The sequence below is a fragment of the Oratosquilla oratoria genome, chromosome 16, assembly GCF_046742065.1.
Source record: "Oratosquilla oratoria isolate Oo_2021 chromosome 16, ASM4674206v1, whole genome shotgun sequence".
NCBI classification, from domain to species: Eukaryota; Metazoa; Arthropoda; class Malacostraca; order Stomatopoda; family Squillidae; genus Oratosquilla; species Oratosquilla oratoria.
The window spans coordinates 59,126,740-59,152,297 of NC_134792.1; the positions used below are offsets into that span (position 1 = coordinate 59,126,740).

The window sequence follows — 25,558 nt, forward strand, 5'->3', positions numbered from 1 at the left end:
CCCTCATGCAGAAATGGGGAAGATGGGGAGAAATTCCTTCAGGCTGTGTCAACTTATTTTTCACATATACTCCCTCACCCCCATCCCCCCACCCACTCCCCCCTCATGCATCATCTATACACAACCATTCTCCATTCACCCCTATCTTCTGTCCTCTCCCATCCTTCCTCAACAGACATTCCCCTCTTTCCTAATGCACCTTTTACCCCATCCATCTCATCCTTTGTTGTCCCCTCATGTTCACTCCTTCCACACCTTTTACTAATCTTTCTTCACTCATTCTTTCAATGTGTCCAAACCATCCCAATACCCTTACATCAATCCTATCTCTCAACTCCCTTTCTACCCCCAGTCTCCTCATTTCTCACTCTATCCAGCCTAATAACCCCATCATATTTCTCAGGCACTTCATCTCAAACACATTCAAACTCCTCCTTATGTTCCATGTTTCTGCACCATACAGTGCTGTCGGCACAATCACTCCTTCATACAATCTCCTCTTAGCATCCATTCCCAAATGTCTACTAAGAGTTGACTGTATGAAGGAGTGATTGTGCTGACAGCACTGTATGGGGTGGAAACACCTTCCCAAACTCTATCATTAACTTTCTCAATCCCTCCTCTGATCCTGCTACAAGCGCAGTGTTGTCAGCAAACAACAATTGTCTTATTAAAATAATGTCTGCAGTCTAAACTCATGATAAATTTTGAAGCCCATCTCTTCTCTATATACATTTCTTCCTTAAAATAATGTCATTAAAAGTACTACTAATCTGGTCTATTTGCATGACTTTTTTTTTTAAGCTGACAATTTGTTCTATATTCTGAACATACTGTAGTTTATCATATGTTGAATATTAAAATTTCTAGGATTTATGTTAATTTTTTTTCTGTGGGGATAAATGTGTTGTAAAAAAATAACCACTGAACCTACACATGTTGTGTATGCTGGTAATTACAACCATGGCCAATACTTTCTTTAAAAAAATGTTAGTCCAAATAGTTGGGGATTAGTAATGGCTTGAATATTATTTTTTGCACAATAAAATAAGGTTGTCATTGTGTAAATACAGTATCTATTGACAAACTTCAATAAAACTTGGTCAAAATGACAACAATAATGAGCATGATTTTCAGTGGGAAAAGTGTCTGACACTGACCAGCGTCCTTAAGTCAAGTACATACACAGAACAAGAGGGATGGGGAAGGAAATGTCATGACCTGACTTTTGACATGTGAAGTTTATGCAGAAAATGTAATGTCCTGATGTGACCTCACACCTTGCATTAAGTCAGTGTTCATTAAAGATTTGACAATTTTCCTAATGATAAATTTATCTAGCTTATACATCCCAGGATTCACATTCAAGTCATTATTAATAGTAAGCTGCTAGATTCAATGATGTTCCTATCAACAAGTGATATTTGTAATAATCCTCCATGAGTTGTTTCAATCAATGCAATGGTTGTGTTGGACTCTTGACTTGTCCTAATGCTATACATTTGTTGTTTCTTCCTGCACTCCAAAGTTTTTTCCAGTTTGACCAACATAATATTTGTCGTAATTTATGCACATGGCCTCCACTACATCCAAGTGAATTTTGGTTGAGTAAGTTCCTGATTGTATTGCTATTCTTGAATGAAACATTTATACCAAACAGTTTTAGAATATGAGGAGGTTCGGCAGTTTTTATAGTATGGGAGAACAAGGTTTTTACTAAAAAAAAAAAATTCTTTTGTGTTCTTCCCAAAGAAAGTTTTCTTGGCCATGCTCAAAGATATACAAACATATACCAAAGGTTTTTTCCACTACTCACATGGGAGGTACCCAAAAGACAAGGCATTGAAACCACTCCCACCCATTCCATCCTGTACATATTCCACTCCCCTCTACCCTCCCTCTTATCTTGGCACCTCCTGGATGACGGGTCATCCCTGCATCTTGTCCATTGCCCTGGGTCAGAAGACACAGCACGTCCACAGCAAGGCCGCTTCATTAATTCAGCAACCCCCCCTCTCCATCCTCTCATGCAGAAAAGGAGAAGAGAGGGAGAAATCCCCTCGGGCTGCATCAGTTTATTTCTCACACATACTCCCTCACCCCATCCCCCATTCACTCTCCCTCATGCATCACAGCAGCATCCATACAAAACCCTTCCCCATTCACCCTTATCTTCTGTCCTCTCCCATCCTTCCTCAACAGACATTCCCCTCTTTCCCAATGCCCCTTTTACCCCATCCATCTCATCCTAGGACGACCCCTCAAGTTCACTCCTAACTCAGCCTTCCACACCTCTTTTACTAATCTTTCTTCACTCAGTCTTTCCATGTGTCCAAACCATCTCAATACTCTTTCATCAACCCTATCTCCCAACTCCCTTTCCATTCCTGTTCTCTCTCAATTCTCACTCTATCTAGCCTAGTAACCCCTATCATATTTCTCAGGCACCTCATCTCAAACACACTAAACTCCTTATCTCTTCCTCTCTTATGTTCCATGTTTCTGCCCCGTACAGTGCTGTCAGCACAAATACTCCTTCATACAATCTCCTCTTAGCATCCATTCCCAAATGTCTACTACTCATTACACTTTTTAATCCACCAAGGCATTTATTCGCTTCTCTCAATCTACATTCCACCTTCACCCCCACTCTTCCCTTTTCTGCCACATTTGCACCCAAGTATCTAAAACTATCCACTTCCTCCACTCTCCCTTAATACTCACTTCCAGCCTGCTGTCACTCTCCCCTTGTACATCTCATCACCTTACTTTTACCCACATTTATCTTCAACTTCCTTCTTTCACACACCTTCCCAAACTCTGTCACTAACTTACTCATTCCCTCCTCTGATCCTGCTACATGTGTAGTGTTGTCCACAAACAACTGGCTTATCTCCCACTTTTTTCCATTTTCTTTAATCATCTCCTATCCCTGACCCACTACCCTTGCATTCACCTCTCACACCACCTCATCCATGTATAAATTGAACAGCCAGGGTAACATAACACATCCCTGATGAAGTCCCACCTTTACCTCAAACCATTCACTCTCTTTATTTCTAATCCTAACAAGCTCTACTACTCACGTAAAAACTCTTGACTGCTCTTAACAGCCTTCCTCCTATCCCATATATCTACATAACCTCCCACAGTGCCTTCCTGTCTACTCTGTCATAAGCCTTTTCCAGATCTATAAAAGCCCAAAAAACATCCTTACCTTTTCCTATAGCTTTCTCACATATGTCTTATCACAAAAATCTGATCTACACAACCCCTACCTGTCCTAAAACCACACTGTTCCTCACCAATTACTCTCTCTCTTCTCTCCTAATCCTCTCAATGAAGACCCTCCCATAAGCCTTCCCAACTACACATTACAAGGTGATCCCTCTGAAACTACTACACTCACATTTGTCCCCCTTTCCCTTGTAAAGTGGAATGATACAGGCACTCCTCCAGTCCTCTGGCACTCTACCCTCTCTTAAACAAACATTAAATAACCTCACAAACCAGTCCACCATAACTGTACCTCCTTTTTTCAGACATTCTGCATGGCATCCATCCAACCCAGGTGCCTTACCTGCTCTCATCATCTGAACAGCTGCCTTCACTTCTTTCCTTATTTCTCCTCCATTTTCCTCACTCATCACAGTCATTTTCTTAGCACTTCCACTGCAACTACCTTTCCCTCCCTATCCTCCTTCACATTTAGCAGCTCCCTAAAATATTCTGCCCACCTTCCTCTTACTGCCTTCTCTTCCATTATCATCTCTCCATCTGCACCTTTTATCTTTTCTCTACTTGATTTGCCTCATCTTCCTCTTTTAATTTCTTTTCAAAACATTTTATTACTTTCAAAAATTTCTGTCATACTCTTACCCCATTTCACATCTGCTCTCCTCTTTGCCTCCTTTATCTTATGCTTTACTTCTCTTCTCTTTACTTTGTACCTTTCATACTATTCCCTAGTCCTAATTTGTAACCAATCTATGAAAGCCTCCTTCTCTTCTACACCCTTCTTTGCTTCCTCATCCCACCACTCGCTAACCTTCCTTCTATTTCCTCCCATTCTCCTTGTTCTACACACCAACTTTGCACACCTTGACTCCCTCCTTGAACCATCCCCATTCCTCCTCCACTCCTAGTTCTACTCTATTCTTCACTCCCTCCCACTCCTCTCTCAGCTTTTTCTTATACTCCTTTTCTTTCTCATTTAAGCAGTTCACTCTAAGTACCTCCCTACCTTCTGCCCTTTTCCTCTTCCTCCATCTATCCTCCACTCTCAACTTACCTTCCACCAAAAAAATTATCTGATATTCCCACACTCTCCCCCCTTAGAACATGTACATCCTTAATTCTTCCTACTGTACTCCTGGTTACCACTATATAGTCAATTAAAGCTCTATCTGCCACCCTTCCATCCACCACCTTCTCCCATGTGTACTTATGCTTGACTTTCTTCCTAAACACTGTATTTGCTATCATCAATTCTCTTTCAAGACATCTCCACCATCAACTCTCCACTACAATTTTTTCCCGGAACTCCATACTTCCCCACTCTGTCTATTGATTCATTTCTTACCCTAACATGATGGGGATAGGACTAGGAATCCTGATACATGTAGCCCCAAAGGGAACAATCCTAAAAAAGGTATAGTTCTACCAAAGATATTTCTTCTTGTTTTGTTCATCTTGGACAACTCCCATACTTCAATTCTGGTTAGAACAATGTTTTTGAAGGATTTGTTGGGAAATATTTGAAGGGAAGTTCTATTTCAAAAGGTAAAGGAGAGTAGCAATTGAGGTGAAATTCAAAGGTATAAAGTAGTACAGTTAGAATAAAAAAGTAAGTAGCAGAAGTTAAGATTGTTGGTGGAAACCCCATAGTTTGTGAGGAGCTGTTAGATATTTCTAAATATGTAAAACTTTTACCTCAATTCTCAGAACAAGAAACAGAAATGTTTTACTTCAGTGAGAAAAATTGGCTTGTTAATTATATATCCCTGAAGATAATTGGCAATTGATTATTCAAACTCGGTTATGGGAAGGCTTAGCACATTTACACTTCTCTTTCAGAAACATTAATTGGGTATAATAATGTAAAAATTAGTATTCTACAGACAGACAGAAATTAAGAAACTATACGAAGACATCTCAATTAACATACCTAGAAAATGCAGCTCAACAGGAAAGGTTATTCAATAGGTAGCTGGAATAGGGCAGTTTGTTTCTGTAGCTAGGCCTAATCTGTATTGGTATTATCTTAGTGTTGTATAGTGGCCTGAATGCAGTCATGCTAGTGGTTCTTGCTAATGTCTGGGTTTCATGGAATAGAGGGTTTGATGGCCAGTCTTGGAATGATTGTTCTGTGATATGTGTATGCATATATTTTTGGATGGCTGTATCAGGGGCAGTTTATTTCTGTAGCCAGGCCTATTCTGTGTTAGTACTGTCTTAGTGCTGGACGGTAGAATGCAGTTGAGCTAGTGTGGTTCTTGGTTATCTTGGAATGGATTTTTTGTGGGGGTTAGTGTCTGGGTTTCATGGAATAGAGTGGTTGGTTGGTCTTGGAGTGCATGTTTTGTGATCTGTGTGTCAAAATGTTTTTGTTTGGATGTGTTGTGTGGTGAAAGTGATAGACTGTAGATATTCAAGAAGGATGCTTTTTTCAGTTGTTGTCATTCCCTAGACTGCCTGGCTGAGCAGTCCCTTTCCCCTAAGGAACACCATGGCAACTGAAATAGCATTTTCCACACAAATCCTTTACAGACTGTATATTGTGTTGTTGGTGTGTGTGTGTGTGGTCCAGGTGCAGAGGCATCTTTATTATAGGACCACCCCCCAAACCCAAGAATTGGGAGCTAACCCTGCCACTGGCCCTAATCCCTGCTTTCTTCTGCTAGCTGTAATGAGACAGGTAAGGAAGAGGGGTCTTGTATAGAACTGTGCATTTACCATTTTCATGTGGTGTTCTATGGGTAGTGCTTTGATTTCAGAATGTAGATGTTCTGTTGGGGTTGTTTTTTGGTACACTGTTATTGTTCTCACTCACTGGTGCATCATCTACAGTTTGTACAGTGTTTATGTTTTCTCAATTGCTAGGAACCAAAGATGAGTGTGATCTTCAAGAAGTGTTTGTAGACTGATTTGAGTTTCCTTCAGTTGTCCAAAGGCCATGACTGCTTTTGAATTTTGTATGTATTTTTCTTGTTGATTTTCAATGCCAGATCTTTGATGTGTGGGTTGAGCTGTTTATCATTGATGTTTGATATTATATCTGGGCCTCCTGCATAGGAGTGTTTCCATTTTACTTCTCCTTCCACATTATTATTTTTTTATTTATTTTATTTTATTTTATTTTATTTTTTTAAGGTGAGGAGGGGGTAACCTATAACTGGTGTGATTTTTTCATGTCTAGTTATATTCTTGTTTTCTGGAGATGTGGGTTTATAAATTGTTTTGGAGAAGTGTTCAATAATAATTGATGTTTTGATGATATTTTTCCTTGGGTTGCTCCCACTATTGTGAACTGGTTCAGGCAATATAACGATACCAATGCAGAATAGGCCTGGCCACAGACAAAACTGCCCAGATATAACCACCACACAGAAGACAGCAAATACCTCATTTTACTGTCCCACCCTACCCACCTGCAGATAATATTTCTTACTGAGTGACATATGGGCCAATCCAGTGGCTGCTGATGGTTACCTGGGATCAGTGAATTTCTAGCAAGAAAGATCAGGGTGATGGGTTTACCTTATAATTGTGCTTGTTACATTTTTTTTTCTGCATCCGATTGAAAGGACTCCAGTTCAGAAATAGGATGGTAAAAAGAGCATGGCGAGACAAGAATTGCTGGAAGACGCAACGCCTCGACTTTGCTTACCATTGTAGCGCATTGACTTGCCCGAGATTAGGCTTACCCATTTTTCAACTGTTCTGTTTGCGTCCCAAATGCGATCGCTAACTTATACTCACACTGGCTGAGACTTGCGATGCCCGCTAGGGTGGTGACGGGCACTTGCGGGCTGGGATTCGGCTCGCCATTCATTGTGCCCCATCACTACTTCTGAAAAACAAAAAACAAAAACATAAATATGTTACGAGGCACAAAACAACAACAGCCTTATCTTACCGATACAAGAACACGAGACGCCAAATTATAATCTTAATTGATGAAAAGCCCCAACATACAACCGTGAAGTAGCATCAAATGATTGTAAAATTAAACAATCGATGGGGATATTTAGCTTGAGCAATGAGAGGAGCACGAGAAGTTTACAGCAGCAGCATCTCGTTCGCATTCCCATCCTCTGTACAGGCCGGAGGGAACGGGGAGGGAGGGAGAGAGGAACGAAGTCCACAACCACGCTCGCTTCATGGGCCGTTGGGAAAGACTCAACGCCCGCGATTTGAACTGGAAGGTAGAACGACGCGGCTAAGCCCCGCCACCCACCCACCGGTCACTAGTGATGGAAAACTAGATTCTTTCTTAATAACTAGAGTTCTTATGAGTGATTCACTTAAGAGAATCGGTTCATCAAGTCGGTAGCCAGTGTGCAGGTAGCTGTGCCAGCGTCAGTACTGCCTCAGCCTTGTTTTTAGTGACTAGAATTCTTATGAGTGATTCACTGAAGAGAATCGGATACTTCAGTCACTCGATTCACCGAGTAAGTAGCCTGCGTGGATGCGTGTTGCAGTGGGCCGGGTAGTTGTGCCAGCTCAGATAGCTAATCTTCAGTACCGCCTCAGTCTTTGTCCAAGGTGTGTGTGCATATAACGCTCTCCGTCATGGTCACATTTGCTAGCCCAAGTTGTGAAGCGCCCAATTATTTTTAGATTTATTGAAGCAGCATCCTCCTATAAAGAATATAGGATGAGGAACATTAGGAGTACGAGCCTTGATGATACGAGTTATTCTGAACCGTAACAAACATGAGAGATTTTTGGTTAAGCTATTCTCCACCGCTCCCACCCCCGCGCAGAAAAAAATCGTTACTGGCGTTACTATTAATTTGCTATCCAATGAGCTGTATTTGTGAGACTAGCAGAACTTTATATTAACATGTTTTTCCTTAAAATCCCTCTTCAATCTGAGTGCCGATTGGTGAGCTGGGCCTTGTCCGGGGCCCATCGAATCGGCACGCAGTGGCCTGAGTCGGTGAGCCGGACCCCACGGAATTTGCCCAGCGCGGCCTGAATCAGTCGACCTCCACTGCTAGTCACTCCGAGGCACTCGTGGAACTCACTACCCAATTCCGTAACTCGAGTTTCGAGGCTGGAACCCGTAGCCTGTCATCAACTGCTGGTGAATGAACAGCCAATAATCCTGTGGTATGAGTGGTGTATACTAGTACCCCTGTTCACACGAGTACCAAGTAGTACGTGATGACATACATAATTTACATACCATTGCGAACCACAGGCATACAAAGCAAGAATGTAAACAACCATCAAGTGAACGAGTTATGGAAACGATGACTCAATTCGCCCAATTCAGTGAAAAAGAGTCGTTCGATTTGAAAGTGACTCAATTCTTACATGTCTGTATTGTACCACACTCCGCCATGGTCACATCTGCTAACCCCAATATTCTATAGATTTGTTGAAGCAGCACCCCTGCATAAGGAACATCAACAGCAAGGAATATACAGAATGAGGAACACAAGGAGTGCGAACCTTGGTGATTAAGTTATGAACTGTGACATTAAATATGAGAGATTTCAGGTTAATATCCACTCCATCCCCAGAAAAAATGATATATATATAATCGCTACTAACGTTTAGTTTGGTTTGGTTTTATTAGCAAATAAATATACACAAAAATACGATGTATAAAATTTACGGGGATAACATGGCACACGAAACTTATTTCCATTGTGGTTCTCTTAAATAAGAAAACATACATTGGAAGACATAGTAATATAACTAAGAACAGAATTTTTTTATTATAATAAGTATTTAAAATAAAAATCGTTGACATAACTCATTATGTATAGAATGGTAAAAATAATAGTACCAGGTATTAAATATATAACAATGGTTATAATAATATAAAATAATACTGATGCAACATGAATAATACTGATATTGAAAAAACGCAAGGAAAAACTAGTACAAAAATTTACCATCTCTAATAACAGCACTTGCATTTTTTTTTTTTTTACAGAATCTAAACAAAGAAATGAATTCAGTATTGGGAGTACCCCATGATATATAAATCTAATAATAAAGACTGATTTCTGGCTATCAATTGTGACTTGAAAATATTTTAATCTCACCCTTACAGACATTTTTGTTTATTTTAAGTATTTCCACAGTACAGTGCTAGTGATAAAAGCTATTTTTACAGCGGGAACCAATGTGATTTGCTACTATTAATTTGCAGTATTCATTTATGGGGGCTCAAAATAGCTATCCAATGATACCGATAAGAAATGCATTTGTGAAACTAGCAAAGAATTTTACATCTACCAAAATTTCCTTAAAATCCCTCTCCAATTTGTGAGTGCAAAGTGGTGAGCTGGCCTTGTCCGAGGCCCATCGAATCGGCCCAGAGCGGCCAGTCGGTGAGCCGGACCCCACGGAATTTGCCCAGCGCGGCCTGAATCTGTCGACTTCTATTGCTAGTCACTCCGACTCACTCGTGATACTCACTACCTGATTCCAAAACTCGAGTCTCGAGATGGGAACCCGTAGCCTGTCATCAACTGCTGGTATGAGTGGTGTTCACACGAGTGATACAAGTATGCATAATTTACATACCACTCCGAACCGCCGACACAAGTACAATGTAAAGACATAAACAAACACCAAGTGAACAAGTACACGATGACTCGATTCACCCGATTCTGTGAAAAGAGTCGTTCGATTTGAACGTGTGACTCATGATTATCATATCACTTCCTGCCACTACTTCCGCCCCCCATAGCAACCTGAAGCGCCGTCAGCATTACGGACTTCTTTAACCATCTACATAAAACCACGACACTTCTACAGAGAGCAATCTCCACAACTTCATCCACGATCGCCTGAACTTATAACTGTTACAGCCGCGTCGCCTCGCCCGATCCGGCTCGGACAGGTAATGTCCTTCTTGCCTTGAGACGTGGCCTAAACGAGATTGACGCCCGTTGTGGCTGGGCTCGCTATTGAGGCCATTCATTTGTCATGCAGTCTTACAATCCAACTTGTTCAATGTGTGAAATGCACAATACATATTACCCTTATAGCAACTGTAATGTAAAACTAAAGTGTTCCATATATAATGCGTTAATTGTAACCGATTGAATTGTTCACCGTGTTCAAAGAGATTGGCGAGTGAACTAAGCGATGAACTGAATACAAATACTGTATTATGGTATATAATGATATTCAGAAAAATCTTAGTATAGCCTAAAAGAGGCTCTGCAAGTTCGAACTTTCTATGTTACATAAAAACCTAAACTTTGTATAACATTTATATAAATAGACCTAATTGTATTATCACTGATATGGAAAACTAACATATATGTATACTGTGGATGCTATCACATTATTTCCGAAAAGTAACCTCGCCAAGACTAAGCAACATACAGTATATACGCTGGACTCTCCTGTGGGCACAAGTATATATGACTAAGTTCTTATTAATAGATTTTAATGTTTGATAGCTCATTTAGCTTTCGCTGAAATAATAGTTTTTGGTGTCCACACACACACACAATTAAAAAAGAAGTGGGAGATGGAAAGAGAGAAAAGCAGAAAGAGGGGTGGGGGGGCAGGAGAAATCTAGCGGGGCGAGGTAGGAATATGTTGTGTATATATATATATATATATATATATATATATATATATATATATATATATATATATATAATGATCATTATTCCTCATAACAAATTTGAGGACAGGGGAATTGGGAACCCAAAAATATCTGAGTTTTATTACCGACATTTTGACACTGGTCTTTTCCAAGGTAAACTACATCTAGAGGACAGGCTCCTCCAATCGTTGATTGCTACTCATGCCGCTGGAAGAGACCATGTGATAATTACAAGCATAGGACAAAGAATAGTCATACTATGGAGTGGACAAGGGATCACAAAACGGACACAACACAAAAATGACGTCAGATCATACAGAACCAGCAACTCGTTTATAACACAGACAAAACAGGACACCTAAAAAACAAAAACAAAAAAAACTGAGGTACCTGTACACACACACACCCCACCAGGGGGGGGGGGACCTTAAACTTATGGGTACAAGATATGATAGCTAGTGCAATGGTACTGTATATTTACTATGAGATCAAAATATATACACAAATGTGGTGATTGGTTTACATAAGAATGAAGGAGACTACAAGAGACCATAAGGCCTACACTAAGCAGCTCCGTATCATAAGGCCTACGACGGCAACATCACTGGCTGATACTAGAAAGTGTGACACTAGTCGATACTAGCTTTTATCATCGCATCGCGCGCGTGGCCCCTTTTCGAGCCATAAACACCATTTCATTCTTGAAGAGGTCAGGTTTTCTTAATGAACAATATGATGCAGTGCTGACCAAGTGAATAAGGGTGTTTACGAAGAGGCATATGTCCCACTGGTCAGTCTCTAGTAAACAGAATGTAATTAGCCAATCATATTTGGCCTATCCCGTTCAGAGGTTTCATGTGGGCCAGCAGCAGAGTAAAAATCAGTCTTGTCTTGCAGTCCAAGTTTTTCAGTTTAAAGTTTAAGTGGTAGGGTTTAACTGTCAAAGTTCTCGAGAAGTTAGTCTAGTCTTGTCTAGAGTTCATGCATTGTGAATCTTGAGGCACCCTTGCCAATCTACAATCTAAGCTAAACCTACGACCAGAACGCTCATAGAGGTCGGTAATTTTTAACCAAGTCCAGCCTCCCACACCTGTACACCCAACACTATAATTTAGAATTAAAATAATAACGCAAATAATAGTCATCAATAGGAGAAATTAGTCTCACTGAACACCACCATTTTTGTGATATGAGATACGCTTGTTCGTGTTTCCCTGATCTAACCATTTTGGCCAGCTACTACAACATAATTATATATATGTAATCATGGATGCAAGTGATGACATGCATCTGGCACTTTCAAAGAAAGAACCTCGTTCGAACATCATCATTAATGAAAAGTAACAACAAAAAAGATACTAAAAGTGTGTTGGTGTGCACTATGCAGTAATACTCAATTACTGTTATAATGTGCATTCATTGTACCCTACTAATTGACACTTTTCATTTGAAATAAAAGCATACCTTTGTTCAGTAACTGAATATATATATATATATATATAACAACTTCTAAGCAAGGTTTGTATCACTAATCCTCTTCATATGTTTGTATTGTATTTATATTGGATGAGGGTATACATTTTTTTTCTTCTAAGATATCAAGGGGTATGGGCACTGAAAAAGGTTAAGAACCACTTGCCCAAGGACTCAACAAGAAAATGAGAAAATGTATCGAAGCTGCAGAAATTAGTAAAAATAATTCCATTAACAACTGAGGATTCATTACATGGTCTGTAGTATTGTTCAGTTTTAAGATTCATTTACATAAACATCCAAATAATATGCTGTAATACCTGCCTTTTATTTAATTTCATTATTCATTTATTATGTTTACTTTTTATAAATTACCACTTTATCATTCTATTCATCTTATTATTTATTTACTCATTTTTGATATTTTGCAACTGACCTAGTTATGGACCAAAAGGTCTCCTATTGGCATGGTCTTCCTTTGTATTATATATATATATATATAAATGTATATTCGTGTATTATGTATATATATACACACATATATTTACACATACATATACACACACACATTTTTGTATATATACATGCTTTTCTCCAATCTGTAATCACATATGCTGAAGTGGATCACAAATAGTGATCGAAATATACGGATCTTTTAACTCTCGCCCATTCTTCTCCAAAAGTGGGTTATTAGTATAATACATACATACACACACACACACAGACACACATTATATATAAATATAATACACACACATATATATCTCTCTTGATGGTGTAATGGTCTAAGTCACTACTAGCACTGGTCACGTGCTTGCCGTAGGTTCGAGTCCTCAGGCGTACCACATTTCAATTTCTGCATGTGCCTCCACGGTTCTTCCGATGTTGATGGCTTAGAATTAAAGTTTATTGTGGCTGGTAAAAATGTATCTCTAGTCACTGGGATCCATTCAGTGTTGTACACATACACACACACACACACACACATATATATATATATATATATATATATATCTACACACACACACACACACACACACATACACCTGGGATATGATCTCTCAACCTTCTCATCCAATTTCTTCCCAAAGAGAAGGTAAATTTAATTTAGTATTATCCTACTACCATTAATAAAAAAGTTATTGTTCACCAGAGGTTGAGAGATCATATCCCAGGTGTTTCCTCCCTTCCATGTAAAGATTGTAACCTTTCATACATGGCCAGATGGGAAGAGACCTAAGGACAAGACTGAATGAACACAAGAGGTCAATTAAGTATGGTCAAGAAAGTTCAGCCGGGTTTCAACACGTGAACAAATTTAATCACCGGATGGACTGGGATAAATCCAATCTTATTCATAAATCAGGTTGTGGGTTCAGAAGGAAAATGGTGGAATCCACTTTAATTGAATATTTGCCCTGCCACAATGAATATTTCCAAGGGTCAGTGGACCCCAGATATAACAGGATTATTCATCACCTCCCCATGACCCAACCTCATGTCATCCTCAAGTCACATTAAGGTTGGGGTAGTGACATCTATTCTTTTCCCAGTTCCCTTCCCTTTGTAAGAGGTTGCTATTTAAGACATCATCCTCCTTCCATTTTGTACTATTGAAGAGGATGACAGTTAGCAATCGAAATATATAGTTTCATTTACTCAACTATTTCTTTCACCTGACTGTGGTGTTCGTTGTGATGTATACTGAATGGCCCCCAGTACACAGATATTCATCTCATTTCCATTTTAATTCCTTGCAAACCAAATTGAGACTAACAGGAGTATGTAGCTTGATGGAAGCATATTTGGATACCGAGATGCCATAAACCTTGCCGATACATAATAAATGGACAGTAACTTAATACACTCAGCCATGTATACATGCTGAGACACTATGACAAGTTGAAGAATGTGGAAAAAGAAGACAAGACAACGGTCTATTTTCAAGTTAATTCTTGACTAGTTGCACCCTATTCCCCCCCCAAAAAAAAAAAAATTCTACATTTTATCTTTATCATGGTCATATATATTATATTTATATATATTTATATATATATATATATATATATATATATATATATACTGTAATAAAGTAGTAGCCTCTGTTTGTTTATTTGTTTGTTTGTGCACGAACTCTTCCTAGGGCAGTGGTTCCCAAACATTTTTTGGCCGTGAACCAAATCCAGATCTGGTGAAGATGTGGCGACCCAAGCACCAAAAAGCAATTTCGAAAGTCTTCTTTTATTGAAAACACAATGAAATGAAAATACAATGGTAATTTTTTTTTCTAACAAGGTCTCGCGACCCATTCTTGAACACTTCGCGACCCATAGTTTGGGAATCGCTGTCCTAGGGTTTTGAAGATAGACTGCAGTTAGCGCCTACCGTTTCTAATCTATTATTCTGCTCTGACAATGGCATTATTTGTTATATATATATATATATATATATATATATATATATATATATATATATATATATATATATATATATTATCTATGTAAATATCAGACTCGAAAAGGAAGGCTTATTGTCTGACGTTCTGACCCTATTCCTAGGACTGTTTAGGGTGTCATGGGATACGGAGCACAAGTTGTTTGTATTGCTTACAGCTGAACCCGGACTTGCCCAATGCAAACAACCTTCAGCATTATTGCCTTGAATGCCCTGCATTAACAGATTTAATTCCCCATAGAGGGTCTGTCATTGATGTATGTAAATACTTGCTTGCCGACGACCATTTTGAAACACTGCTCTTACGTCACCCACACTTCGGTGGGTGCTAAGTATCGTTGTTAACGACGTAATAATTCTGATGTATGATCTTGTCCACGACTGTTTCAATATGTCAGTGTCCCTTATATCATAACTGTAATATTGTTCATACATTTGTATATACTGTTGACTGTGATATTATCAACACTGCTGTTTTATACATGCTGTTGTTGTCCCTGATTGCATCACCATGTCCTCCACCACTGTGTCCCAACCTCTGGAAATTTGTACTTGTCTACAAATTGCCGCCTCAGTCGAACAGTGTGTCCTGTGAGTCACGATTCTTGTGTAAATAGTTAATTTGATATGTACTAGGCTTGCCGCTCTTGGAGCGTAATAAAATGATTAAAATAAAAAAATAAAAAAATAGCTGAACACGGGAGACGTAATGCACGGCCTGGGTATACCGTGTCCCTCCCATGCCACGTGCTAATAAGAAACTTGTCATGCAAGAGTGACACAGGGAAAAGAAAATTAAACGAAGCAAAGCGCTTACTCTTGCATATACACACACACACTTATATAAATAGAGTACTACAGGATTTCAGGTTAGCAACAGGGTTTCCTCAGCCCGTCCAGGTTGTAGTGAAAACCATCACAGTATTACTGTCCGTCCTTTCCCCTTGCTTTCTGCTTCGTTCTCTGGAGTATGTAACATTCAACGTAAAGTTGCGGGAAACAACAAACGTTTCTCCCCATTGTTGAACAATTGGCTCTCTTGTTACAAATAAAGGAAAACCCAATTACTTCGACCATCATCCATCAACCTCTCTTCACTCCAGAAATATCCACACCTAACTCTTCAGTCTATACAACCAAACTAATATTTTCCACCTCATCCACTTCGGTAAAAGACTGCTCAATTCTCCTCTACTACTTCTGCTCTTGGACCTTTTCAGCATGATCCCTTCAACTCTTCCGCGGTCCCCCATCATTTCCCTACCAACCATTGGCCATTATGTTTCGTCAGCGAACTCTTTCTTCCCATCCTCTTGCCTCTCTCACTCCCCACCTCCATTCCATCCACTCCTGCTAGCTAGCCTGCCAACGGACGCTACCACACTTTACTACCTCCTCACCCCTCCCGTTCCCTTCGGCCTTCCCACCTTGCCCTCTCCTCCTCCACCCTCACAAAATTCTTAGTTCCTCTTGCCTTACTCCACTGCCTCCCGCCCCCATCCTCCATGATCTCACTGATGCCTCAACCACCACCGCCACCACCACCGCTACTTCTCACCGCCGCCTTACCCTCGTTGTCCACCCCCCCTCCCTAACCCAGAACATACAACACCCCATACTCCATCGCTGTGCTCACGCCCCCTCTACCACTCTCCCGCTTTCACCTCGAGGGGCTCCACTTCTGTCCCAGTCCTCTCGCCACCCACAATGCTGCAAGTCTTCGGCCTCGCTCCACTCCCACTTTGTCAATACGCAATCCTTTATCTTCCCACTCCACAATACTCTCTTAGGCACAAGAATGTTGTGCTAGCTCTAGCACCCATCTCCCCACATAAGTATTTAGGACGAGTGCCATCGCCCCGTGTTGCACAGAATGTCATCGTAACGATGCGAATTAAGGGCATTCTTTACTACATATCATTTCCTTCCTTCCAACCACATCACCGCAGCCACCAGCTGCTACTCTTCCGCATCGCAGCGGACGCACGCACTGATTGAGACGCATGAAACGCCCCCACCATACTGCAAAACAAACGAGTCCAGTCAACACCACAAAACTGACATCCACAACGAATATACACCTCTTCATTAAATGCCACCTGTCCACTATATATGAACCCATACACACTCCATTTGCTAATCAACACACAAATGGTGTCCGGAGAAACGTCACAATCATTCATACACAACTTACTGAACCACGGCCACACAAAGTCATTATATATATATGACGACAATCAAGTGCGTTATCGGGCCCATGGCTCTCGCTCCACTGCCAATGAAGCATCCCTCCTATTAGTTTGGTGTACTGTAACTTTGGTGAAATGGGATGTCCAGTCCACATGCTTTGTGATTACGGTCGTAAATCACAAGTACTGGCGAACGCGGTACGATGGGGTTAGCTATTATGTGCGTGTGTGCAAGGGGGGGGGGGTTATAGCGATATATATATATATATATATATATATATATATACATATATATATATATATATGTATATATATATATATATATATATATATATATATCACTGATGAAAATGTAATACCACATTTGTCGATTACGTGAAAACCACAGTTGGAGCTAAAAAGACTGAAGACGGAATCTATAATTTTTCGATTGCAGTCCACTTCAGTAAATACAGTACTACGAGATTCCAGTATCTACTGAAGAGGATTGCAGCTTGCAATCGAAATATATAGATTCCCTGTCCCCGGTCTTTTTTTTGCTCCAACTGTGGTTTTCATGCGATATATATATATATATATATATATATATATATATATATATATATATATATATAATACATGTGTGTGTGTGCGTGTGTGTGTACGTGTGGGGAATAACGATTATACGTGTGCGTGTGTGTGTGCGCGCGCGCGCTTCACCATGGCACTGGATCATGTGTTGGGCTCGTGATCGACTGCTATTACCCTCTTGGTTGACAGCTCAGAGTTGGTATGCAGTATGGTCCGCTCTGTAGGTAATAGTACTGCGAGGGCCTTCACGTGCACTGATGGCGCAATGGGAAGCGTGCAGGTCTCGTATTTGCTTAATTATGGGTTCGAATACAGCACTTCTCTCAGATTCTCAGCAGGGACTTATCTGCCCCAACAGTCCATGCACATGGGGCAAAGGTGACGGTTTCGGCCGCAGTTACTCAGCGCTTCCTGAGACACACACTTCTTGATATATCTTACCTCACAGCAGTATACAGGAAAGGTGCAACGCTCGTGGGGTACCGCTTCTTAGATTACAATGATCATACCTGACAACAAATTAAAACCTGGTTCCAACTTGTCATATTTCCTTTTTTTTATCCAACTATCACATTTCGATCTAAATCAATGAATTATGTCTCCTATGCTATGTATGGAAAATATTTCTTAACACGCTTTGGACATTTAGTATTTCTCAATTTAGTCTCACGAATTCTCAAAACCCCGTGATTCTCCGGAAAATGATGGGGTATCAAACCAGAGACTATATTGTAAGACTAAGTCGTCTGTTACCACCAGCAGCAGAATTCGTGATTGTCAACTCCAGTTATGTGGGCATGTTTCCCTGATGTTGATCCCGATAACAGTTGTTGTTCAGAGTGGGAAGGGGAGTTACACGGGAGTTCACTGGGAGAGACCGTGGAGAATGGGCGTTACAATGATCCGAGGCGTTCTCTGGCGTTTGCTCCTCAGTGATGATCATTAACCTGTCAGGCGAGGCAGCTGTCCTACGGGTACCGTGTAACCCAGCGATACCTGATACATGGTCGGATTGTCGGCTTATAAACAGACCCACCTACTGATCACCCACCATTGAGGAGGGCGTGTTCGACACCAAAATGGAACAAGGAGAACCAAAGGATCATATGAACTCTGAATCAATGGCCATCCAACTCCGGTATGGGTCACTAACTCGTGTTTGCGTGACATCCCTGCAGGAGCTGGAACTGGGAGTTCTGGTAACTAAGTGATGTCCCAATTCTGTATTTGCACTGTGTCCCCTCTTAAGTCGGAAAGGCAAATCGGCTGGGCTGCTTGACTTGAATCTTTGGGTCAGGCACGCCCCGAGTCTAGCAACTACCGCCTGGGCCGCAACTGCACGGTCCGCGACTCTTCTCTAGAGTCAAGGTGGTGGATGCGTATACTTTCACGTGACCCCTACGACTATTGGGTAAATATCTACACCCAAATCCTGGTCTCTCCTCTTTGGGCTCAGTGATGGGCGAGCGCATGATGCTGATGAGGTTGTTGATCTAACAGGGTTGTCTCGATGGGAGACCATGAAGATGGACGCTAGCGTGGGTGAAACAACCCTGGCCTATGGTCCGAACTGATGGTGATAATGAACCTCTTAAAGCCCTTCCATCCCTTATCACGAGATTTTTTTTTTCATAAATGTAGTATATTCCCTTTTATGATCTACTCACTGTAATGAAGTGTGTGTGTGTGTGTGTGTGTGTGTGTGTGTGTGCGTGTGTGTGTGCGCGCGCGTGTGTGTGTGCGCGCGCGCGTGTACATGAGCTAACCCCTTCCATATTGGACGCCATTCTCTTATTGTAGAAACCGCCATGGTACTTAACCCCCGAGGCAACCCGGTAGCTATGAGGTGGCTTATCTCCATCTCTTGCACACCAGCTGTACTTGAAACTTGTGACGGCCATCTGGGAATGTTATTCATTTCCATTCGGCGGCTGCGATTAACCTCTTCCGGTCCTTATTTATTACTGGCTGTCCTCAAGCTAACTGATTCAATTCCGTTGGAATCAATCCCTTTCGGTAGCAACGACGTCTCGACCTCTTCCGTGTCGATCTGGCGTCACTCGCCATTCTCCTTCGACTGCCACGAGGTGAGAGCTTCTTCAGCCGTACGTGACCCTCCTTCGGCAAACAAGAGCCGCCGCCAGGAAAAACACAAGACAAAAATGTGCAGCGACAACCCAGGTCTCCAGGAAAAAACGAACAGCAACAGGCGCCTGACATGTGGAGAAAGGGATTCGAGACAATGACTGCAGCATCTAAAGACGCGAGTGTGAGAGATTCACCACTATCATATTGGATAACGTGTTGGACTAACGATCGACAGCTATTACCTTCCCAGATAAGAGCTCTGAGCTCATATATGGTCCGATGTGTGTGCGTGCGTGCGGCTGCCCAACTCGGCAACTGAGCGTCCCTTTAATTAAAATGGCTATCAATAATCGAGTGTCAAGAATCGTGCCTAACGTTCAATTCGCTCAACACGGTCACCCTCAGTACTTCTGTTCCCTTCGACTGGGAAACCGAACCTCAGACTCAAAGGGCCCTTGCTACGCCAACGAGGTCCCCACAGGAGGTTGAGCGACTCTGAGGACGATTCGGGCGAGGCTGCTTAAGCTGTTGCTGCTGCCGCCGCCACCTCAATGGCGAGGTGTGTCAGAAGCCCCTGAAAACAAGAGGCTCTGCAGCGAGAGAAGGGTCGCAAAGAAAACGCGTCTGGCTGCGTGTGGGACACGGGTCAGTGTCGAGGAGGGGGAGGAAGAGGAAGAGGTGGAGGAGGGGGAGGCGGCCCGGGAAAGTGGGGGAAGAGGGAAAGAGGAGGATGGGGAAGGGGAAGAGGAGGAGATATAAAATCGGAGAGGCAAGGGGTGCCGAAATTAGGCCAAGGATGTATGCGGCAGAATATTTTCGGTCTCTTCACCTGCCACACCAACAACGCAACTAACCCTTCCGACACTTTTTTTTTTCTTCTTCTTCTTCTTCTTCTTTCATTCTGTCTGCCGTCGTTAGACTTGTTTCAGTAATTCCCGTCGGACCCATGTAGCGAAAGGGTTACACATATTGCCTCTCGTATCCCGTGCGTACTGGCTGGTAACATGTATCCAAAACTTTAGGAGCTGTTTGGAGGGCACTCCTACGGACCTGAGCCACACATCATTTGTCCATATTTAAAATCTACACATAAAGGAATAATTATACTTATACGCACTGCTGTTCCCTTGAACTTCTACTTAACCTGTACACTTCATAGATTTAAAATTTTCCTGCTCCCCATATGGTAAGTAGGGAAACATTTTGCCGCGACAGTGTTTCCACTGCGTGTCGTAAAGACGACTAATGGGGCAGGGCAGTGACGGGACTTGTGATCTTTCACTCTGTACTTTTCTTCTACGTAATGTCAAAGGGAGGCCCGCCATGGCTCGGTAGGTAAAGCGTGCGTCTGGTAACGCACGGGGATTCGAATCCTGGCCGCGGCAGTGAAGCTAGGAAGGGCTTCATCCACTCTGAGCCATGGCCCCTCGAATATTTCTCACCTCGGACCTATAGTGACTAGATGACGTCATTGTGTGATATTACATCAGCTTCCTCCAGAAGTCACTGCAAGAGTGGCATCCTACCGTGGAGACACCGTCACTCCTGCGTTCATGTATTATGAACTGTTCCGTACCACAGGCAAAGTTAAAGTAACACACAGGGAGAATAAAATAAAGGTCAAAGCATGAAAGGGTTTGTGAGGAGTCCAACCTGAACCTACGACGAGTAGTAAGTAGTAATGCGCGTTGTTGTGATGCGGATGTGAATAAAGCGAAACAGATTAACAATATGTTTGCGAGAATGAAGATGGCTGTGTTAACGTTATGTGAAACTAACTTGAAAGGAAGGAGTGAGTTTGAGAACGTGTTGGGTGGGCGAGTGAGGGAAGGACCGACGGCTGGAAATTATGTGGAGTGGAATGAAACATATAGATAGTATTGTCGGTGAAAGTAAAATCTGGATGGGAGATATGGGTTTTTGCGAGTGCATACTGTCCTGGTATGGGGAGGAAGGCTTTTGGAGATATTTAAGTGACGAGCCTACAGATGGAGTAGTTGGTAGGTTTGGGGTGTCAGGTAAGAAGTATTTTGGTATTACAGATATGATTTGAAAGGGAGTGAATGATAAGTATTTTAGAGAGACATAAGTGAGAAAGTGTGGAGAAGGGGGAGGGTGGTTAATAGGGCAGGAATGTACAATGCAGTGCCTAAAGGAGGATTGGAAGAGTTCTGGATGTAAATGTTAACACTGGAGTGAGAGAGAGAGAGAGCAGGGGATTGTCCGGGAAGTAAAATTGAGTGAAATAATGTGGAGGATGAAAAGGCAGACAATTGCATATGAACGGGGGAGACTGCAAGAGACCATAAGGCTTACACTAGGCAGTTGCATGTCCATTACCACATATCACCCCAATCCATAGTTATCTAATCTTCTCTTAAAACTATTTTTCAGCACTCACTACATGACTGTCTGCTCCATTCGTTAACCACACTAATGGTAAACCATTTATTTCCTTTCCTTCTTAAACCTAAATTCACTCTTCAAGAGTGACCTCACTGCGCTGTTCTGCACATGAAAATAAATCTCTGATAATGTTTGGGTCATGTATCCCATGTAAATGAAATGAACATCGTGAATGGGAGTCTTTTTCCAGAAAGGAGGGAGATTACCTCGCTCGGTCGGGAACATAGTGTACAGCAGGCGGTTTCTGATCGTTATCCGGCGACTGTTGTAACCAAAGAAAAGTTGAGAATGGCTACGTGGAATGTCCGAACATTACACCAAGCGGGGAAATATTATGGGGTATGGAGAGAAATGAACAGAATGAAGATAGATGTTATGGGGCTTAGTGAGGTTAGGTGGCCAGGAGTGGGAGAGGTGAAAAATGAGCATGGAGTATTTGTATATTCTAGAGGAGGAGCAGCAGAAAAAGGGGTAGGAATAATGATGAACAAAAAGGTTGCTAGTACTATGAAGGGATTCTGGGCAGTGTCAGACAGAGTGCTCTTGGTAAAACTCAGGGGAAAACCTTTTGACATATGTTTAATACAGGTGTATGCTCCAACAGCAGAAGCAGAGGAAAGGATAGATGATTTCTATGATAAGTTAGATCAAGCAATGGAACAATGTGGAAATAAAGAGGTTAAGATAGTTATGGGTGATGTAAATGCAAAAGTGGGTTCAGGTGGAGAAGAGGTTGTGGGGCCATTTGGGTTAGGAGAGAGAAATGACGGGAGAAAGATGGATAAGCTGGTGCATAGAACATCAACAAATAGTAATGAATACATGGTTTTGGCAACATCCGCGAAGGCTATGGACATGGAAGGCACCAGGAGATACAGCAAGAAATCAAATAGACTATTTTACTATCAACAGAAGATTTAGAAATGCAGTGATAAAGGTAAAAACATACCCAGAAGCAGACTGTAATAGTAATCAAGGTAAAAACATACCCAGAAGCAGAATGTAATAGTGATCAAGGTAAAAACATACCCAGAAGCAGTTTGTAATAGTGATCATGTGCCAGTTGTTGCAGATATTAGAATAAAATTGAAGAAATTAAGAAAGGAGATGGGGAAACCGAGAAGAGAAGTAAGTGTGTTGAGAAAGGACAAAGAATTGAAACAGGTATTTGGTTACAGTAGAAAATAAATATGAAGTGCTGCGAGAAGAAGGGGTTGTAAATGATCCGGGATTTCAGTGGCAAAGGTTATGTGAAGCAATAGAAGAGGGAAATAAAAAGGTACTTCCTGAAAATAGGAGGAAAAACAAATGGATAACAGAGGAAATATTCGAACTAATGGATAAGAGAAGAGAAGCTAAAAATAGGGATAGAAATGAATATAGAGAACTTAATAGACAAATAAAAAAGAAGTGTATAGATGTCAAGGAGAGTTGCTTGATGAACAATGTAGGGAAATTGAGGACCTTGAAAAAAGGGATTCTAAAATTATGTATGATAAGATTAGAGAAATTACCAAGAGAAAGGGGAGTAATGGGTGGGGGGGGGGCAATCAAAGATAGAGAAGGAAAGGTTTTAATGGACGAGGAAGATATTAAACATAGATGAGAGGAGTATGTAAGGGACCTATTTGAGGATTACAGACAAGAGGGAGAAGAGGAAAATTATAGATATCTAGATGGGGAAGAAATAATGGAAGAGGAAGTGAAATTTGCAATGAAGAAAATGAAAAAAGGGAAAGCCATGGGTGAGGATGGTGTGATGATTGAAATGTTAGAGGTATTAGGGGATTTTGCAATAAGAAAACTCACTAGTCTAATAAACCAAATTTACGAAAAGGGTACAATAACGGAACATATGTGCAACTCGATTTTTATACCACTACCAAAGATAAACGGAACAATGGAATGTAGTAAACATCGCACAGTCAGTATCATGAGTCAAATAACCAAAATTATATTAAGGATAGTTTTAAATACAATAAGAAATAAAGTGAGAGAACAAGATTCATAGGAGCAATTTGGTTTCATAGAAGGGAAAGGAACAGCAAATGCAATATTTATAATAAGAACGATTGTGGAGAGGATGATAGAAAAACAACAAAATGTATATCTTTGCTTTGTTGACTATGAGAAGGCGTTTGATAGGGTAAAACATGAGGATTTGATAAATATTTTGGAAAGAGTGGATATAAATAGCAAAGACATGAGTATCATCAGAAATTTGTATTGGAAACAAAGACCAGCAGTGAGGGTACGGGGAGGAAGAACAGAATTTCAAGCTATAAAGAGGGGAGTGCGTCAAGGCTGTGTTATGTCTCCAGATTTATTTAATATATATGGGGAGATGATCCTTAGGGAATTAGAGGGAATGGAAGGGATTAAAATTGGAGGATTTAATATAAATCATATCAGATATGCTGATGACACGGTATTGGTGGCTGACTCAGAAGAAAAACTGCAACACCTATTGAATGTAACCGTAAGAGCTAGTGAGGAGAAAGGTTTAAATGTAAATATGGAGAAAACTAAAATTCTAGTGGCCAGTAAAACAGATCCACCAAGAGTGCAAGTACAAATATCAGGGAGAAGAATAGAACAAGTAACCAAATTTTCGTACCTGAGAAGCGTATTGACAGAAGATTGTAGATGTGAAAAAGAAATAAAATCAAGGATAGCGATAGCTAAAAGCACGTTTCAGAAAATGAAAGGGGTTTTAACAAACAAGAAAATGTCTACAGATATAAGAAGAACAGTTAAAACATTTATATGGTCAACACTATTATATGGTTCAGAAGCGTGGACAATCAGCAAAAAATTGCAGGAAAACTTAGAAGCCGCAGAAATGTGGATATGGAGACGAATATTTAGAGTACCATGGACAGCGAAGAAAACAAATGAAGAAGTATTGAGAGAAATGGAGACAGATAGGGAATTGATGACAACAATAAGGAAAAGACAGTTGCGATTCTTAGGACATATAATGAGGAGGGAAGGGTTGGAAGAGGTGGTGATGACGGGAATGGTGGAGGGAAGGAGAGCAAGAGGAAAGCAGAGGGAGAAGTATATGGACGGGCTGATGAGAGCGACGGGAAAACAACTCAAACCAGCACAGATGTTACAAGTAAATAGGGACCGTGAACGGTGGCGCTCCATGGTTGCCGAAGTCCAAGAGGATATGGCACGACGGTAAGGTAAGGTATCCCATGTACACACCATAACAAAGTTCTCTATCGTTGCTTTGCCTGGGCAAGTATTTGTACAAAGTTACTTAAGGAGGTAACTGCAGTTCACAGTAACAATGAAGTCATCCACCAACACTTCACCAATGCCCATAATAAGATACAGACCTTGCAAGACCTCATCTGTCACAGAAATTGTCCGTCCACCTTGGCAACAACCACCGAGAGAAATAAATGGGTGATAGATGAGAGTGGGTGCATGCATTGGCTGCACCTCCCGCCCCCCTATGGGGATGGAGCCTTTGTTATAGATAAATAATAAATCCCGAGATTATATGCATCAACCTGAGAGAGAGAGAGAAAAAATCGAATGTTCATATATTATCCAAACG

At 41.1% G+C, this 25,558-nt stretch overlaps 1 protein-coding gene across 1 annotated transcript in view; it reads right to left on the reverse strand.

The window, feature by feature from the left end:
* LOC143033784 (uncharacterized) overlaps positions 1–25,558 on the reverse strand; it is a 126,247-nt gene that overhangs the window by 60,367 nt on the left and 40,322 nt on the right. Inside the window, exon 2 of the mRNA XM_076199276.1 lies at positions 6,982–7,072. Within this exon, the coding sequence (XP_076055391.1) occupies positions 6,982–7,054 (73 nt within the window). The 5' untranslated portion in view covers positions 7,055–7,072. The remainder of the gene's footprint in view (positions 1–6,981; positions 7,073–25,558) is intronic.